The sequence below is a fragment of the Sphaerodactylus townsendi genome, linkage group LG13 (assembly GCF_021028975.2).
Source record: "Sphaerodactylus townsendi isolate TG3544 linkage group LG13, MPM_Stown_v2.3, whole genome shotgun sequence".
NCBI lineage: Eukaryota > Metazoa > Chordata > Lepidosauria > Squamata > Sphaerodactylidae > Sphaerodactylus > Sphaerodactylus townsendi.
Window position 1 is genome coordinate 30,736,406 of NC_059437.1, and position 20,619 is coordinate 30,757,024.

General features: G+C 46.7%; 1 protein-coding gene across 2 annotated transcripts in view; it reads right to left on the reverse strand.

Moving 5' to 3' along the window:
* The window catches only part of DOCK11 (dedicator of cytokinesis 11), a 115,963-nt gene extending 95,987 nt beyond the window's left edge, over positions 1-19,976 (reverse strand). For both annotated transcript variants that reach the window (XM_048514038.1, XM_048514039.1), the window contains exon 1: positions 19,765-19,976. In XM_048514038.1, the coding sequence (XP_048369995.1) occupies positions 19,765-19,866 (102 nt within the window). In that variant the 5' untranslated portion in view covers positions 19,867-19,976. The remainder of the gene's footprint in view (positions 1-19,764) is intronic.
* Between the last annotated feature and the right edge of the window lie 643 nt (positions 19,977-20,619).

A 20,619-nucleotide genomic window follows, 5' to 3' on the forward strand; every position in this document is an offset into this window, starting at 1 on the left:
GCTTTGTATACAAGAATATCCCAGATTCACCCCCAAACCCAGTGACTCCAAATAAAGATGTGGTTAGGAAACACCTTTCTCTGCTGAGATTGCATAGAGACAATGATAAGCCTTGCACTTACCTGCCCAGGGCAGGGAATTACCAATTCCTAGCCCCAATTTCCTCCCCACCCCCAAATTGAAAAGCAGTAGCTCAAAAAAGTGGCCCCATACCTCATAGACATAATTGGGGGGGGGGGGAGGGGATCAAATTCCAGGTGTAACTTCCATGTTCAGACACCTCCACCCTCCCCACTCCAAGAGTGAGGAGCTGGAACATTGCACTCCCCGTTGCTGCCGCCTCTTCCTGCACTCCCTCCACTAGCCTTTGCCTCCCATTTGCCCACCTCTGCTGCTGCCACCGGCTCATTGCTTGGGCTTCTGCCACCTGTAACTGTCTCTCCCCTGGGCTGGTGCCTCAAGGTGAGGGGAGAGGGCACAGCAGCAAGTTCAGTGCTATTCTCCTATGGGGAGGGCTGGAACTGGAATGGAGTCAGCCGCACTGCTGCTGGCCTCTGAGAGACTGCAGAGTGTGCTTCCCGCTGGCCCACCTTGAAACCAGTGCTGCCTGTATCTGACCCCTGCAGCTCTAGTGAGGGTGCTACCTCAACCATCTCCTTCATGCCCTGCCATCCCAAAATTGGCCCACTTCCGCCCTTCCACAAGCGGTACGCCTGGAGGAGCATGTAGGGATGGGTGCCAGGATGAGTCTCTCTCTAGTGCGTGGCTGCTGGAATTGGCGCACAGAGTGGAGGGGGTGGGGGGTGGAGGTGGTGATCTGGAAAAAGCCGAAGAAGAGGCACAGGAGCAGCATTACCACCAAGGCAGAGCAAAAGCTGTCTGTTAACTCCCCTGCTCCCAAGCCTGTGGGACACACTAGTGCTGATTGGGGTACGGGGAGAAATATCCCGATGGTGAGTTCTTAAGGCCCAAACAGTGCATTTTCTAGCCAGTGCAAGATAATAGTGAGAGATGAATATTGCCTGGATTAGGGGATGAGCAAGTTTGTTGAGACTTCACAAGAGATGTGCGGAGTGATGAAAAGGCTGCATTCCTCTGCAATTCAGGGTTACAAAGGCGTAGTTCCAAGGAGGCGTGGCGGGGGTGCGACGCACCGGTCACGTACCCCTCTGGGGGCGTGGCAGGGGCATTCCAGGGCAGGGGTGGAGAAAGCACCAGTGCACCGGGCGCTTTTCTCCCTTGCTACGCCTCTGCAGGGTTAGTTTGGGTAACTAAAGAAGATAAAGTAATATTTGGGAGGGATGATGCTGGACATTGCAAATAAAGATTATTGTATTTGGAGAAACGCATTGGGCTGAACATCACTGCAAAAATTGTGCAAAACTCTCCGTGAGAATTGTGGAGTAAACTGATGAGGGCAATTGGAGCTGTGAATTGTGAATGATTGTGCAGTGAAGCTTGGGATGGTGAGGCAAAGTAGGTCAGCCTATTGTCCTCCTATTGAAGATAATGAAGAGTGTGGGGGAGACTGGGAGAAGCCTAAGACCATGTACTGAACACACAACAGAAATTAAGTCTGGATCATGGTTAGATCTATTTGAAATAAATTGGGTTTAAAAGTGTTCACCATTAACTCGCCCTTCTTGTCACGGCAGCTAAGATAGAGCTACAAGTAAGATACAAACTTTCTTGCTTGTAGCTCCATCTTAGCCAGTGGCGGAGTTACAAGGGGACGGGAGGATGTGCGTTGCACCGGGGGGTGGTGGTGCAAAAATCACCCCCTGCCCCTGCCCCTTCCCCCCTTGCTGTTGAATTGTCCCTTCTATGAGATAGAGAGGAAGAAGCATATAATTCCTTTCTTACAAGGGAATGAAGGTATTACAGTTAACCAGAACGTTATATATCTTTTAAACAGCCACAGCTACGAGTTGTTGGAAGCCGTGGCTAAATTTTTTAATGCCGTTATTTTAACTCGCCCAAAGTTGTAAAGGCTGTTGTTTCCTTGTGCTGTTGATGTTGATGTTGAATTATTTTTATGCCATTAAAGGTATTCGATTCGATTCGAACAACTGCTCGAAGAAGAAGTAGCTGAAGCAGAAGAGGAGGAGGAGGAGTTTGGATTTATATCCCATCTTTCTCTCCTGTAAGGAAACTCAAGGTGGCTTACAAGCTCCTTTCCCTTCCTCTCTCCACAACAGACACCTTATGAGGTAGGTGGGGCTGGGAGAGTTCCAAATAACATGACTTTTCTGTTGGGGCCTCCTTGTGGAATGGTCTCTGTCGCGGTCTGGCTACTGACTAACCAGAACAACAGGTAGTTTTTGGGCTAGAGAGCACAAATGCAGATCAAACAGTCCAAAGTCAAGCATGAAGAGTTAAACAGAATCCAAAAGAGTAGTCCAAGAAACAACCCAAGAGTCAGAGTCCAAGGCAAAGTAACCGAGCAGAGGTTCACGTGCGAGGACAGGTCTGGAGCAGAGAAACAGTGAGACCAACAACAGACTTTGCTTCTGCAGAGAAGCAACTGCAAGCCTTTGTTCCTTTATATCCTGCTGAGGCTGGTGGCTGCAATCTGCTGAACAGCTGGCAGAGATCTTGTGTCTGATTTACAGCTGCCAAGCAGTCAATCTAGCAGACCTCCTTCACTCTGTGAATTCTGAGCACAGATGCCAGTGCTACTACTTCAGCAGAGGAGGACTGCATGCCCCTGGTGCCAGTGGAACCCTCTGAACTGGTACTGGATCCCTGCTGGTCAAGGGAAATGATCCCAGGACATCGGCATTCATGTGTGTACTTCTGGGTACATAGACAGCGTAGGCCTAGAATGCCAGTTCTCGATTGGTGGAGCTGCGAGGCTCACCTCATCCTCGCTGACAGCTGGCGCCTCCTTGTCACTCTCATCTGCCAGTTCCTCATCACTATTGTCAGTCTCGGTGGGGCCAAAGGGCAAACCACAACAGTTTGCCTGGAATGGTCAGGAAGGCTCCCACTCTCTAGTCCAGTGGTTCTCAATCTTCCTAATGCCACAACCCTTTAATACGGCTCCTCATGTTGTGGTGACCCCCAACCCTAACATTTATCCATTTTACAGATGGAGAATACTGATGCAGAGAGTCTTAGGCCACCCCTGTGAAAGGGTCGTTCAACCCCCAAAGGGGTCGTGACCCACAGGTTGAGAACTACTACTCTAGTTTTTCTGTAAACTAGGCAAAACTGAACTATTCAAGAGGGCTTTTCTACACAGATAATATGATAGCAACGAACAAAATGATTAACAAGTTACTTGGATGAATTATTAGTGACTGTGGTCTACACTCCTGTGTATAGTTTGCTGTAAGTTGGATGCTACTATGTAATTCTGCTTCATTTAACATGTCATGCTAACAATTTGCTTTGCTTCAGTTTCACCTTTATCTTTCAGGTTAGTTCTATAACCCATGTCCTATTTCATTCTTTACTCAGTGTCCCATCCAGTTGATTTTATTGACACGCTCTGTGTAATCTGCCTTGACATAGCCCCACATGCTTATTGCTTTCAAATTGAGCTTTAAAGATCAATATCAGCACCTTGAATTGGGCCCAAAAGCAAATTGAAAGCCAGAGTAGATGAGAAAAGTCTGAAGTGAAATGGTTTCTGTGATTCACTCCATTCAAAATTCTGGTCACAGCACTTTGTAACTATTTTACCTTCTTGACCGTCTTCAAGACTAGCCCCATGCACAGCACATTACAGTAATCCACAGCAATCTTCTAATGGCCAATTTTCAAAACAAGCATTAAAAATGCCCCCAGTGGTGAAGAATGGAAGTGCTGGTTGCAGGGCCATAAGCAAGGAAAGTGGATAGAAAACTGGTCTGTGAATGTAAATCCAGTTGCAAATGCATTTATGGCAGCAACAAGAGAGTTACTGTTATGTGAAAGGAGGCTTCATCCCAGTCCCCAGAAGGCCTTAAGATCTGTGACCATCCATAGCTCACAACCCTGATAGTCAGAGCGCAAAAGATACAATCCTGCACACAAATATTTGGAGTCACTCCCTGGTAAAATCAATGTTGGTAGCTTCCACATGCAAAGAGTAAAACAAAAAAAGATCTTTTGGCACGATTGGAAGACAGGCACACAAGGTTGAAACACTGCTACACGGCTGGGTCTCTCCACTCTGGTACAAAATGCACATTCTTGGAATTCTTGGGAAAAACTAATCTGCAGAAAGTAGAGGATTTGCTAGCAAATTAAAGCTCTGCTGTTATTAGAGATTCAATGCCCTTCTGGGTTATTGCAACACCCTTGACCCTGTTTTCAGGACCTCTTTCCTACGGCAAAAGCTGTCATTTGCACACAGTGTAAATGTCCTTGAATGTCCCACTTCCGATTCCCCATAAACTAAACAGGTTTAAATCTGGATTAAGGCACAAAACAATAAACCAAAAAGAGAAAGTGAAAAAGTAATAAACTGAGGAAGTCAGAATAGAATTGTAATCGACTCTGGCGGTTTACACAAGGCAGTGTCTCAAATGTGTTCATTTAAAAATGTACAGCTGTCTTTCAATCTAGAAACAGGTTCCCACAGTGGCTTGCAAGGACTGAAACAAGCATTCACTTATAGTAATCTCTCCACTCCCCACATTCTGTCACCCTTGAGAAGAACCCAGAATCTGGCTCTACGTATTAAGTTCCCTTATACCGAGGAAGATCACTGGTCTCTCTAGATGAGTATTATTTGCTGTGACTGGAGGTAGCTGTCCAAGGTCTCAAGCAGAGGAAAGCTCTTCCAAATACTGCTGCATTCTACCTTGGAGCTGTGGCTCCTCCAGAAAGAGGTATGGTGGTTTTGATTCTCCAGTGGTTGGGGTCAGGACAGACAGGGAAGCAACCATAACCTCCTCGCCAGGGGGTGGGGCTGGGGAGTTGGGAATCCCTTGCACTTTTTGCCATCTAGATGAGGAGGACTTTCCCTGCAGAAGTGAATGGGTAAGTTATGCACTGCAGCTATAGAAACTGATGCACTGCGATTGTTACTCCCAGGGTTATCACAGAATGTTTGCTGCGCACATATTGCAAAACATATTTCAGCTTCACAGGGTTCTTTGTAGTAGATAACCGTACACCCCACCATAGTTACAAGCAATTTGCATGTTTGCATGTAGCTTTGCAGGCTACTTTTCCAAGGCACCCCAGCTAAGAAAATACAGGGTCAAGCAGAGAGAACTATGGAGAGGGAGGGAGGTGTGGAGAGGCCACCCTGACGCAAGGCAGCAGATACTTGGGGTTTTCATTTATTCATATTATTATACTGTGGCTTATCTTCTCCAACTCATCATGGAGGATCTTGTTGGCCAGAATGGAAAGACCAAGACACTCCTGAGTCCTACTACATGCGCAGTGTAAATGTCCTTGAATGTTCCACTCCTGATTCCCCATAAACTAAACAGGTACAGTCAAGTTGCAGTCAATTTATGGCAACCCAGTAGTGCATAGGTGTCAAACTCACACCCCTCCAGATGTTATGGACTACAGTTCCCATCATCCCCTGCCAGCATCATGCTGGTAGAGGATGATGGGAAGTGTAGTCCATAACATCTGGAGGGGTGTGAGTTTGACACCTGTGCAGTAGTGTTTTCAAGGCAAGAGGTATTTCAGAGGTGGTTTGCTACTGCCTGCCTCTGGGTCACAATTCTGCTGCTCTTTGAGGTCTTCTATCCAAATACTTGTCAGGGTTGACACTGCTCAGCTTCTGAGATCTGACAAGACCAGGCCAGCCTGGGCCATCCAGGTCAGGGTAAGTCCTACCATAGAGGTCCCAAATTAATCCTCTGACTAGCAGCAGGGCCTCTTTGTAATGGTCAAGTTGCCAAGGCAGCAAGAGAGTCAGGAAACAAGCATGACCAGAGAGGTATGCATAAAAGCAAAGTTCACAGGCACAGCGGGAGCCAGGATCTCAGGAAAGAAGCCATTTGTGGCACAATGTTATCCCTTCAAAGTGACTACAGCAGCTGGCACCCTTAAAATGTGCAAGAAACAGAAGTTTCCTTGCCACCCATTCTGCACTTCAAAGGCTGTGGAAATCTTTTAAAAAAGAACATGTTTACATTACAAACTTAACCAGTTTACTGGGACAACATCCCTCATGGCCCCCAGGGAGATGAAATACTAGATTTTCACCACAGAATTGAAGCATTCCCAACACAAAATGACAATAAATACTAGATTTTCACCACAGAATTGAAGCATTCCCAACACAACATGACAATAAATACTAGATTTTCACCACAGAATTGAAGCATTCCCAACACAAAATGACAATAAATACTAGATTTTCACCACAGAATTGAAGCATTCCCAACACAAAATGACAATAAATACTAGATTTTCACCACAGAATTGAAGCATTCCCAACACAAAATGACAATTCCCTGGATATGGGGAGGTGTGAAATATGAGGTCCTTGACAGATTTCAAGACTGCTTTGTGCAGAATTCAGTGTGAGGAGGAGTACAGAGGGGATTGGAGATGGTATGGTGGACACATGCTTATACCAAGGTTGGGATTCCTAACTTTCAGGTAGGGCCTGGAGATCTCCCAAAGTTACAGCTGATCTCCATACTACAAGAAATCAATTCCCTTGGAGAAAATGGTTGCTCTGGATGGTGGAGTCTCTGGCATTACATCCCTGAAGAGTTCCTTCCATTCCCCAAACTTTACCCTCCCCGGGTACTGCCCACAGGAATTTTCCAACCTGGAGATGATAACCCTGGCAAAGCTTCAGGTTCTGTTGACACAGGGTTGCCAACTGGCCTGGAGAAAAATATCTCATGTTTTAAATAAAGGTTTAATAGGCTGATAGAGCAAACAATATTATTTACCACCATACAACAAAAAAGCATCAACTGTTCATTTCTACACATCAAGCCACTATGAATGGGATGGGACATTTTTATTCTAGTTAGTGGGCAACCCTTTGCTGGTGACATCTGAGAACACTCCCATGTGCCTTCCACTGGAGCATCTCAATGGAGCACAGTGTGCTTGTCATGGCATAAAAATTATGCTCCAAAAATGAGAACAAAGGAAGCAGAAGATACCATATGGTAGGCACACAAGTATCTGCCTCCACATTAACATAGCAAAGAGGAAGTGATTTAATGCTGAAATATTCCTCCATGTCTTCATGATTAAATTTCATAAACCTTGCATCATATTTGAAGTCACATTTTGTCTAGTTGGGTGTGCGTGTACTTTTAACTTTTCACAAAAAGCTTTCTAGCTCATTACATCCCTTATTAGGACACTAATGATTGCAAAGATAAAATTGCAGAAAAGCACATCGCCATACGCACTTGGGTAAAAACAGGATTCCCCCTCTCCCTTCTTAATCCAAAAGGCAATTTCATCTTGTATTACTGGAAGGCTTGTGTGAAGTCATTACAATGAACATCAATCCTTTCAATTATCTCCTGCAAGCCTCTGGCTATTAGGCAAAAACACCTAATCAAATGTAATATAGGAGAACACAGATAAGCAGGTGCTACTGGCAGATGTTTCATGGTGATTAAGATACATCATCAAAAGCTTGTCATTTGGGAGGTAAACAAGTACAGAATCCCCAGTCGAGATGTGTTTGAAGGGCTGCTTTCTCCCATATGAACCTGCCCAACAGCTGGGAGAATCATTGGAGGGCCTTCTCTGAATGTCTCCACTGTCTTTAGAAGTCAGATGGATGCCTATGGAATAACAGGGCCTTCTCAGTTGTTGCACCACATTGATGGAACTTCATTCCAAGTTATATTCATTTGGTACCATATCCATCTTCTCTAGAATACTAGGCAAAGTCTATCCCACTTACCAAATCAATGGTGAGTTTTGTTTTGAATTTTCTGAGTCACAGTAATTTTTCTTATTTGGTGCCTGAACCAATGCCAAGGTTTTCCCTCTGACAGCTATCCCTGTCCCTGGAGAAATGAGTACAGCCCCTGTAAGACTGTGTCACAAATCCCAGGATCGCCAAAGTGGTGGGTCAAGATGTCATGATCAAACAAGCTGAATATTGCTGTCAGGCCAGGTAGCCACAGCAGTGCTGACCCGCCTTGGTCCAACTGTCTCCAGAGGTCATCTGTGAGAGTGACCAGAGCCATTTCCACTCCATGACCAGTGCAGAAATTGGACTGAAATGGGTCCACAACTGATGTGTCCTCCAAGAAAGCCTGAAGCTGCTCCGCAGTTGCTGAGTCAACTACCTTACCCAGGAAAGAAAGATGGGACACCAGGTGGTAGTTAGAGGGATCTACAGGATCCAAAGATGTTTGTTTAAGAGTGGCCTTACTGCCACCTCTTTCAATCCCTTAGAAAAGATCCCCAAACTCAGGGACAGATTTATACTATTCCCGAAAGGAGTCTGCACCGCATCTCCACTAGCTTTTACCAGTCAAGGTGGGCACAGATCCAAGGGGCATGTGGTAGATTTCACAGCCCTGAGGATTCTGCCAACATTGTCCTGGGAAAGTTGGCTGAATTGGTCCAACATAGGACCTGAAGATGGCTATCAGGCTATAGTTCATTCACACCTCTACTGATACAGTTAAAAATAGATACCTCATCAAACTGCTGACTCAAATTCAATGTATGGTCTACTAAGACACCTGGATCCCTTTCACAAGTACTACTGCCAAGACAAGTCGTCCCCATCCTATAATTATGTATTTGATTTTTTCCTCCCTAAATGCAAAACTTTACATCTCTGTTGAAATTCATTTTGTTTTAGGCCACATTTCCAGCCTGTCAAGATCATCTTGTACCTTGATTCTGTCTTCTACTATATTCTAGCTTCGGCTATCCATTTCCACTAGAAATGGGAATTCACCACAGAGACCCACTGATGGAAGGCACATGACTTTTGCGTGCTTATTTTAGCCCTGCCAGCTTAAATGAATGTGGAAGATTCACATGCCACTCTTTTCTTCAGAAAGGTGTGTGTGCGTGCGCAATGGGGTATTGTGCTTAGTAGAGTGATGGTAGTGGTAGGGAGGTTACCATGCCCACCTAAATCTAGAGCCAACTCTGTTTGGAGTTTTACTGATTTTTAAAAAATCAGCAATGGGATTTTCCACTTAACTAAGTGCTGCTTTTATGTGTTATGAGCCATCTTGAATGCCCCTGCAGCCCCTGCATTTAGAAATATATACATTTCAATTTGATGCAGTCATTACAGGCACAGAGCCTCCCACAGAAAAGAGAGAAAAAAGCTTTCAGCCCCCATAACCCAACTTTAGCAGCTCATCTTTGACCAGGTAGAGGGAACACGCCTGATTTCTGCTCCAAGACGGAGCTGGTTTCTCAATTTAGTGCTTTTAGTTGCTAGCAGAAAAGCAATTTATTCCTGGCTCTCTCCACTCAGACAAAGCTCCAAATGCTCGCTCTCTCTCTTTTAAAAAGATTCAGACCTCCTTATTAAAGCAGCAGCAGACGAGGCCAGAAAATGGGTTTGCTGGAGCAGCTGAAACTCTTCCATCACAGAGGCACCCTGGGAAAGATCTACATCATTTGCGGATGACGCCTGCAAAGAACTCTTTGCAAAGCCTCATCTTATCTGCCAGCAAAAGGACTAAAATCTGGATTGAGGAGCCCCCAAGATTCGCAGTGCAAAATCAGAACCAAAAAAAGCTTGCAGAACAGCAAAGGACTTCGTGCAGGCCCAGTAGCAAACAAGAGGGAGAGTCTAGGAACAATATTTTGGCTTTTAAATAAGAAGGGTCTGGAGGCCCTGGACCTTTAAGATGGATAGACGCAATACATTACAGTTAGTAAAGATTTTGTCTGAATGTATTGTCAGGCTTCCTGCTTAAACAACAACAGCAAAACCCTGTCTGAACACAGCCTGCCCATCTGATGGACTAGATTGCTGTGGAGGACACGGGATTACCTTTCATATGCTCAATAGAAAGACGCTGGCAGAAAGGTGGATAAAAATAAATATACCTACACTTGAGAATATTCAGGCAGAGGGAAATGTGTGTTTATTAGGTATACTAAGCTTTACAATTACAGCTGATTAGTTCCCTTGGAGAAAATGGCTGCTTTTGGAGGGTAGACGCTATGGCGTTATACCTCACTAAAGTCCCTTCCCTCCACAAACTTGCTTTTTCCCATGCTCCAACCCCCAAATCTCCAGGACTTGGCAACCCTAATCAAAAGGCAATTGTGTGTGGCATCCTCACTTTCTCGCATCCCAGTATACTCATTTTTAAGGAAACTGTTTCTGCAGATCTTTAAGAATGAATGACTGGAAGAACCCCTGTACACATCCAGTAGGATCTATAGCAGTTTTTCATGTATCCAGAAAACAAGCTGACAGCCCCATTCAAGGGCAGGGGGCGGGGGGGGGGGGCTGTCAGCTTGGGGATGTGGTGTGGGGCTGGACCGGTGGATTTGCCCTCTCCAAGACACTTACCCCAGTGGAGGGGCAAAGATGCTGGCATCATTGACACAGCTAGGGCATTCCAGAGGAATTCCCGGGATGGAGCTAACATTAGTCAGCTTTCACCTCAGTTAGCAGGGAATTCTGTCACAGCCCAGGGCTCCAACTTACACCACCCTATGAAAGGCTTTCCTGTGGTGGGGAGGTTTTCAAAATGTTCTATCTCCCTGCGCCATCAGAAAGCCTTCTGGAGGTGGTGGGGCAGCACAGCAGCGGCATCATCCCCAGCCGCTTGGGCTGTAGATGGGACTGCCCAAGGGCTAGAAACACTCAAATAACCCTTCCTGCACTGAGAAAGAAGGCTCATAGTTCTCTCCCCCAGGATCAATGCCAGAGAGAAAAAACAGAGGGCAGGTTTATCTACTTATGGCTAAACAATTCTCTAGCAGATCTCAGCTCCGGAGTTCAGAGCATGTCGGGAATACTGATTTCTACCCTCCAGTGCCTCTCTTAATTGCCTTCTGGGTAATGTCTTCTGCTTTGAGAGAATAGTGTCATTTCATGTTGAGAACTTGCCAGATGCTTGCTATGAACCAGGAAAAATGTCCAAGGATTCATTTCCTGTTTGCAGCTTTCTGGCTTAAGAAAATCCAGGCCCAGGAAGTTGCTTTCTGCATCAAAAGCCTCCCACATGCTCTCTGTACATGCCCACAGGTTCTTACCAGCCTGGCACCAGAATGGTCCTTTACAGGGCAACTTAAGGCATTTTAATGCCAAAAGAAGCACACACTTCCTGTTCTGGGGACCCATCCAAGGCAAGCTCAAAGTTTTGGTGCCCTGGGCAAACAATGACCTTGGCACTAATCTGTTCGGCATTTAATTTCCCACAGTGGCTAACCAGAGGCTTTAGAGAAACCCACAAACACTGCACAAAGGGCTTGCTGTTGCCATGTCAGGGATTGCACCTAGTTGACTGAGATGAATTCCTAGCTCAATGTAGTTCCTCCAAAATATATGGGTGGTGATTGTATCTGGGTGATTGAGATGCATTCCTGTCAATATAATTGCTACAAGATATATGTATTCAGACTGCTATATGTTATGATTGGTGTAATGGGACATTCTTTCCTTGATCTCTTTATGGTTTCACACTCTTTGTAGATAACTAGGCTTGCCCCTGACACCTTCTCCTCCCATGGGAAACAGGATGCTCTGTGGGAGTAGGAGTCCAGATGGCTTTATCTCTGTCTGTCATCGACCTTGGGGTGCCTCAGCTCTGAAGTAACTCTTTCTCACATTCTTTGGAAAAACAGGAGGGGGGATTATTTCTGAATAAAGGGCATAACAAAAGCCAGGTTCACCAGAACTGGCTTTTTACAAGCTGGGTGCTTCATTGCCTTCCAATAAATGCTACTGATCAACAACCCAAAGTTCGTTTATTGATTCAAGGTTCGATGCCATGAACCTCAAGTAAGTGGCATTCTGACACACACAGCCTTTGCATATGGAGCCCTTACATTCCTGTCTTTCACCACCCTCTCCTTCTCCATTATGCCTCCAAGATCCTAAGAAACTCACTCTAAAAACCATCAGGACAAGTTTTACTTGATCAAGATGCATATACAGTGAAGGAAAAATACCAATTAATGTATGACATAGAAGATACTGTTTCCAGGGTCCAATTTTGGTTTCCAAAGTATAAAAGACAGCAATGGAAAGGGCAGGGCCAGCCATTGAGAGGCCACTTTCAGAGGCTTTGCAACCTTCTTTTGGGTCCTGACCTGCAAGTTGGATAACACTGGCCTATTGTGACTAACAGCAGATACCCAAGTCTCAGGACAGAGACTTGGGATATCTATCTACTGTTACCCTTTTCTTGCTGGAAAGTCAAAAAGTGAAGATCAAATCTTTTGCATGGCAAGATAATCCATGAAACCATGGATGCTACTAAATGAGGGGATAGCTATTTAAATAAATAAGGTAGGTATGATTACAGAATGTTGTAGATGCTTTCTGCTTCACCATGCCACAAGAGAGGAAGAAGTAAACAAGAAAGCAAACAAGAAAGCAAATCTCCTGGTCATCATTGTCCTGGATAGCTGCCTCGGTGGAGAACAGGACCTGCATGCCTTAACTTCCCCTTGAGAAGCGGAGCGGAGCCTATTAGCCTTTTAGAAGATCAAATTTAACCACATCAATTTTACTTCTACTCAATACTCAGCCAGGTCAAACTCCTGTGAACCCTCAGGTGATGCTAAGGAACTACCTAGAACTGAACTGAAAAAGTGTAGGCCAAGTATCTGTAACAGCCAACATGGTACAGTGGTTAGATTGTAAACTTAGGATCTGGGATATCCAAGTTCAGACCCCTCACTCTACCATGGAAGTTTGCCAGGTGACCTTGGAAAACAACCTGAGATGCTTCAGGTCTTCCACTAGGGAGAAAAGCAGGGTATGGATATTTAAATACATAAGTTTGTAAACATGGTTGTGGCAGAAGCCAAAGGTTGACCTCCAATGCTTTCGAAATCAAGGAAAGCAAAAGCAAGAGCTTTCTCCCAGGACTATATAACTTATCCCTTGAGACAGGCATGCAGACTTCTCAATATCCTGAGAAAGTGATCCAGGCCCATACTTAGTAGTCTATATTAAATGATGTCAACATTTGGCACCTGTGCACCCCTTGGGTACCCGACCCAGCGGGTGGATCTTTCCATTGGCTGGTCGTGCACCTTGTTGCTGGCCCAGGGCAGAGGGAGCCCTTCCCCAAGCTTGGCGTGGGGCAGCCACGGCACAACCAGTGGCTGTGCGGTACCAACGGATGGAAGGTGGAATGAGGGGAGGTGAATAGACAGCATGGCTGCAGCGATCGTGTCATACTGGCCCCTTGTATGCTCTTCCTCTATCTCTGTTGTTGCTTCACAGACAGTGTTATTCACTGAAGGTTCCCTCCCCACTTATCGTTACAAAAACAAACCAACAGAATCAGCCGGCTGCCTTCTAGGAACTTGTTAAGTTGCTGTGAAGACAAACAGGACTGACTGAACTATAGAAACTGACAGACTGAGCAGCTTCACGGTGATACCTGGAGGCCTGGGGGAGGGGAGAGAGGCCTGACAGCCTCTCTCTCCCCCCCCAGATTTTAGCCTCTGCCTTGAAAAGCTTACTTTATATGAGTGTGTGTGTCTAAGAAAATTAACTAATTTGCCACTTGCAGAAAAGAGACTTAAAAAGGTTGCCTAGTCAGCCTGCCTTGCACCTGAGAATCGTAATTGAAAGTCTGCCAAAGTAAAATCCTGAAACAAGATTCAGTAGTCTTAGGCTCTTATGCAGTTCAAAGGACATCAAACTCTTCTCTTAAGGCGTTTAGTTCCTCCGTCTCCTCTCTTTCACCAGATGGCACCCAGAGACTTAATTGAAAGTGGAGAAAGGAACTGAATGAAAGTAATTAAGCCCCTACGGTTCGTCGCCAGACAAAGGGTTCCCTCTACCAGCACCTATTGCCATGGGGAAAGCCACTGAAATGACTGGATCCTGTCTGTCTGTTAAAGAGCGCAGAGCGACATATGTTATCTCCACATCAATCCACAGTGGCTGATTGGAACACATCAACTTCAACTGATCTTTATTAGGCATATCAATAAAACAAAATACAGGACAGAGTGGGTGTTAAAACAGGACATAAAACTGGACAGAGCACGTAAGAGGTGGTCAAGCTTCCATTATGCCTTTGACTTGAGCACTTCTAATAAAAATTCAGTGGTTTTTCCAGTTATCCGCCATTGCTATTATTCGGCAGGTGAATAGTCTTTGTATGCTCCAAACAACTTTTTTTTTATTCGCTAGAGCCGGGACAAGTAGGAAGAGTCTCGGCAACGCATACCTCGGGCCAGAAAACAGAATATGCTCGAGGGTCTCAACAGCATCCTGACAATCTGGACATGTTCTATCTTGAAGTGGAATATTCAACTGTCGGCCCTTAAGAACGGCAGAGGGGGATAGGAACACATAATGTTCCTGTATCTTGAACCAGACTATTGGTCTATGTAACTCACTATTATCCACTGTGGTTAGGCAGGTCCTCCTCAGACTTGAGATCCTTTAAATCAGTGGTTCTCAACCTGTGGGTCAGGACCCCTTTGGGGGTTGAACGACCCTTTCACAGGAGTCGCCTAAGACTCTCTGCATCAGTGTTCTCCATCTGTAAAATAGATAAATGTTAGGGTTGGGGGTCACCACACCATGAGGAACTGTATTAAAGGGTTAGGAAGGTTGAGAACCACTGCTTTAAATCATAGGTGTCAAACTCGTGGCCCTCCAGATGTCATGGACTACAGTTCCCATCATCCCCTGCCAGGATCATGCTGAGAATGTTGGCATGCAGAGTTGAGTGTTGCCATTGAACCATAGCTGAGAGCTACAGAGCACACCCAGGCCAATTGATTATATTTATTTAAATATTTGTACTCTACTTTGTTCCCTGAAGGAACCCACAGCTTACAACAATGAAATATATATATATAATACATAATGCACATTAAAAATCAACCCACAAACAAATTTAGCAATTAACTGTGTCTTGGGCTGGCCCTGGATTCAGTGGCTGGCTCATCCAGAGACGTGAGGATATGCCAAACCAAAAAGTCTTTTGGCTCTTGCTGTTCAGTTTATGGCCCAGGGCTTCTGCTTCTGGCTACACCCAAGCTACATGCCTGAAACAGGAAGGGAAAGTAAATACTCAGCATGATGCTAAAGCTAGCAAAAACATTCCGCCCAATCGTTCTCTTCCTTCCCCAGTTAGTGTCATGCTGTAATAAGGATATGAACCTGATCAAAGTCTTCCTAGCCAAAGCCTAGTGCTCTGGTCCCTACACTACCCTGGCTTTTCACACCCCACAACATTTACATTTATAAAGTGCATAGTGCATTTTCTCCCTCAATTGCACTGGAGTGGAACATGATGGAGAACCAAAATGCAAGGATTTAGGAGCAGTTCTATGATACAGAAGATTATGCTAGAACTGTGCATTGTTGGTAATGAAAGGGGCAATCTAGCCTCCAGGGCTGGAGACACCTAAATTGATAGTTCTGGGGATCTTCAACATTTATGCAGAGGATTCCTTGGAAAGGTTATCCTGGGATTTTATAGTTTCTTAGCCTGCTCTGGGTTGTCCCAAATTGTGATAGGCCCAACACAGGGAAGAGGTCACACTTTGGGTTTTATTTATTTATTTTGCACTGAGCCTTTGATGGAAGATCTGGCATTGGGGTTGGAGATACAGCCTGAACCATGGTCTGACCACTGTTGACACAAAGCAAGGGGAATATGTCACACGAGCGGGGTCCTAGTTAAAATAGTCCACTCATGGAGGCTCCTGGATCTTACTGTATGATTTTATCTTGCTTTCACAGCATTATGCATGTCCATGTGTATTAAAATGGCTTGTATTGTTTAACTCAGGGGTAGGGAACCTGCGGCTCTCCAGATGTTCAGAAACTACAATTCCCATCAGCCCCTACCAGCATGGCCAATTGGCCATGCTGACAGAGGCTGATGGGAATTGTAGTTCCTGAACATCTGGAGAGCCGCAGGTTCCCTATCCCTGGTTTAACTAGTCATGTTTTATACTTATGCCTTGTTTCAGATTCCTGCAATCCCAGCCCTATTATATGGTTTATTAAATGTCTCCTCATCCTACTGATGGCACTGGCTTACACTATGTAATCCACGTTGAGTTGCAGTGAGAAAGGTGTACAACAAATAAACAAACAGAAACCTGCCCCAGATGCCCCAGGAAGAAGTAAAGCTCTCTTTCCGTCTCCAAGTTGGAATCTCAACAGAGACTCTCAACTGCTTATTGCACCAAACGGAAACATCATCAAGAGAAAAGAAACACATTTCATGAGAAACTGGCAACAGATCAGGAACAACCCTGAGACAATAACAGATGCCATTCGGATCATCAGCAGGAGCCAGGGAAAGAGGCAGACAAAAGGGATTGCCTCCTTCCCACCACAGGCTGAAAGAGGCACCTCAGGTCACTGTGTTTGTTCCAACTTTCACATCTACTAAACAACTCTGGCAGGTTTGTGCTATGCTCCGTGAACCAGTTTGACCAGAAACAATGTGGGTCACAAGAAGGGAGAATGTACCACCTTGAAAACTCTGTCCAGCCTTCAGAGTAGGGATAAGCAACTAGGAGCTCAGAGGCAAAATCTGCACTTCGCCCCACAGTTGAAAGACTCTCAATGACACTCTCTACATGAATAACCTTTTCCCAAGTTGAAAACCTGGCAAAAAGCTCATCAACGGTGCGCACAGCAAGTGAATTCTCAGCTCATGCCTCCACACTGTTTGTCGTAGTCCCTCTGCCATCAAGTTGCAGCTGGCCTGACCTATCATCTGCCCCGTATCTTAGCTCACCTACAGAAGTCAGCATCTGAGGCCCAGAACCAAGGGAAGGCTCCACCATAATTCCTCACGGGGGGGGGGGGGAGAAGTTAATGGACCATTTGCCAATTTATCAGCTCACACAGGAGCCAGACCACTGGCCCCGCTCAGAGCCCTTGTTCAATCAAAATATTTTAATAAATAAATTGCTGACCAGGCTGCAGCAGAGAGGAAGCCAGGAAAGGATGAAGTTGTGTCTAACAAAGCAAATCATTATTGTAATAAGAGATCATTCTCTGACATTTCTCAAAACAATGTCACAAAAGCCTGTACAGTGACTGCCAAACGCCAGGCAGGGAACTCATTCTCCACTCAGTCTGCATTATTCCGGCTTTGCGCTTTCCAACCACAAGAATTGCAGAAGCTTCTTGCTTTTTTATCAGGGCCAATTTTGCTGCTGATGTTCCTGCCCCTGTGGTTTGCTTACAATTTCTAGACAGCACGTTCAGTTGAAGAGGAAGCCACAGCTGTTTGGGCTGCTGCTGAATTAGATATAAAGCCCGGGGGGGGGGGAGGGGGGAGTATTTCTTGCAACAAGACTAAAATGAGGATCCCCCCCCCCACCTCAGAGTTTCTGCTTTTTGGAACAAAGGTAAGAAAGAAAAAGAAACGGGGGAGATACAAACAACCCTTTTCTCAATGGAGGTCAACGTCATTCTGGTTTTCATCCAGATCTTCCTTCAGGGAACAGCTGTAGCTCAGTGGCAGAGCACATGCTTCACATGAAAAACAGCCCAGAAGGAGTTGGACGAAGCGCCTTCTTTGTTTAAGATCCTGAGAGCTGCTGCCAGCTTGACAGCCCTGAGGTAAACTGACCAACAGTCGGCCTCAGCATAAGGCACTCAAGCAGCTTAAGGGAGTGGCCATGGCTTGGGGTACAGCACACACTTTGCATACAGACCCCACATAGTCTGATACATACCCAGCCAAAAAACCCCAAAACAAACACAACTGACAGTAGCTCAGAAAAAAAGATTACCCAGTAACATGTTCTAATCTATGTGCTTTATAGTTATGTATGTTTACATTTTGTAAATTGCTTTGGGTATCATGTAATGGAAGGAAATAAACATTTTAAATCAATCAATTAATTAAAATGCATAAACTCCTCAATTTTCTTTGAGGATGAAATTCACGAGTTACACTCAAGGTGTTCTGATCATGAAGAGAGTGGTTTGCTTAGGTGCACTGAATGGGGCTTACTCCCAGAAAAGTGTTTTAAGGATTGCACTTGGCAGTCTTCAGTCTGTCACAAGTTGGGACAATGATTACAACTGAGACAGGCCACTGCCCTGGAGAGAGTAAGTAGAAGACACTCTGCACATGTTCACAGACATTTGCATCGGGGCAGATTTTCTGCAATCAAATTAGTGGCCCCAGAGAAACAGCATGCTGGCCTCTTGCTCATTTCCAGTAAGAAAAGCCCTGGCGGAATCTAAAACTGCCACCACACCCTGACTTTTGGCATCTTTCTAGGAAATAATTTTCTTTCCCCTGCTCCTGGCATTTCTGCTTTTCCACTCTTTGCAGAATGAAACCTGCTGCAGTGGTAGAAGAGCTCAGAAAGCCTGCAGAACGCTTCACACAGGCCTTGACTCATGATAATCAAAGCACCAGCAAGTTTTGGCTTCTTTTGAAAGCTATTGCTCCTGCATAAAGAATAAAAATTATGTAGCACAGAAGGGGAGGTAGTCCTCCCTGCACAAATACAAAATCAATCAAGCATGGCATGGCAGACTTGGCAGAACAAAGACCCTCCTCATTCTGCTGTGAGATCCATCAGTACACACCTTTTATGTGCTTTGTGGTTTAAAAATTCATATGGGTGAAACATTAGGCAGCACTTTACAATTTGCAGTCATTTTTTTTACTGTAATGGCAGTCAAAATAATAGGAGTGCCTGCAAGCAATGCAAAGAAGAACTGGGTGGCTTCTGCACATACTGGGTGCAAAATTTAACATCCTGAGTCGTTTCAGTTGCACTTTCTAAAGTTTTCATTCTTCATGGTAGCAGTGATAGGCAAGGTACCTGTCCACAGCAATTATGTGTAGCAACCTGAACCAAATAGTTCTGGGGACAGGCTGGCTATTTTTAAGACATCCTCAGTGAAAGCAAAGTCCATCACAGGGAACTATCTCCCAGTCACAGAAAAATACAGCTGCACCAAGTCTGATTTCTGAGGCACACTCACAGATGTGCCTGCTGGGCATCGGCGCTGGTATCTCCACAATCCCACTCCCAGGGTACTAGCATGATACTGCTTTTGAGATGCTGCTTGTGTGTGGATGCAGCCTGGCAGCCTGGCACGAGGCGCATCTCCTCAGAAGCAATTCCCCTTGAACCAAGCCCCCTTACTCCCAACCAGGCGTGCACAGGAGGACTACAAGCCCAGGATGCTTAGAAAGCCTCAGAGGAAGATGGACGGAGGCTGGCACGGGGGTGGAAGAAACCCCTCTGAGCCTCCCGGAAGCGGCACAAGCCCTCGAAAGCGCTCCAGCCAAGCCTGAAAAGATGGGCTGAGCTTCGCACTAGGCAGGAAGCAGCTTCTTCCTTCCCGGGGCTCTGGGTGGGGCCTTCCTTCCCCTTCTAGAGACAGCGGCCTGGGGTGGGAGGCCGCCCTGCTCATCCAGAGCCCCCCACCGCCGCAGCGGGCCTGAAGCGCGGCCACGCCCCTCCATCCCCATTCTGGCACGACCCTCGCTCCGCACCCCCGCCCCTTCTCCTCTCCCCGCCGTCCACCTGCTCTCCATCCCGGCCTCCCCCCAAACCCGAGATCCCCTCCCCCTCTCCGATTCCGTCCCACCTGGCGTGCCCCCTCCTTAGCCTCGGAACTTATTGTCCGCGCCAGGGCCACCCCTGGCCATGTGCAGAGCGCTCCCCTCTGCGCGCGCCCAGCCTCACCTGCGCCGCCGAGCCGCGCACTGCCTCCGAGACGCTCTGCCGGAGCTCGGCCGCCGTGCCGGGCTTGCTGAGCCGCTTGGTGAACTTGCGCACCTCGGCCATGGCCGCCTGCGGGGGCTGCTGCTGCTGCTGCTGCTGCTGCTGCTACCGGGGCGCCCCGCCGCCGCGCGCCTCGCTTCCCCTCCCTGCCTTTCGCGGGCGGGACCCCAGCCAGGCCAGGGGAGGAGCGCCGCGAGGGCCGGGCCAAGCCAGGCGGGGCGCGCCGAGCAGGCAAGCAAAGCGATCTCGGGGCGCACGCAGCGGCCAGCCTCCCTGCAGCCCCCGAGGCGCTCCTGGGCATTAGCCGGGAGGCGCCGGAGCGAAGCGGCACCTGCCGGGGCTTCCCGCCTCCCTCCTGCTTCTCCTGAGCTTCCTAACCCTCCAGAAGCTCTGCCAGCCCGGCTGCTGCCGGGATCCTCCAGCTCCCCACCCCCTACCCTGGACAAAGCCAACGGTGGGAGGCCCCCACTCATTCTTGACCGCCATTGCAAGAGGCAGGCAGGACAGATTCCTAGAGAACTGTGTCTCTATGCTTTGGCTCTGTGATGTTTTTACAGGGCTTTTCTCCCTAGTGGGCACCCAAAGGAGACATGGATCTCTTCTCCTCTACTTTATTCGCACAATCACCAGCCTGTGGGGTAGGTTAGGGTGAGAGTGGGACCTTGCCAGCCTTACCCAGCCGACTCCTGTAGCAGAGCAGGGGTTCAAACCGGGGTCTCTCCATCCCAGTCCAACACTCAAGGAAGGAAAATACTTTTTATTCTCGCAGGTTGGTGAAGCTCCAGCGGACCCTGTCTCCTGCTGGGGTTTGGAGAG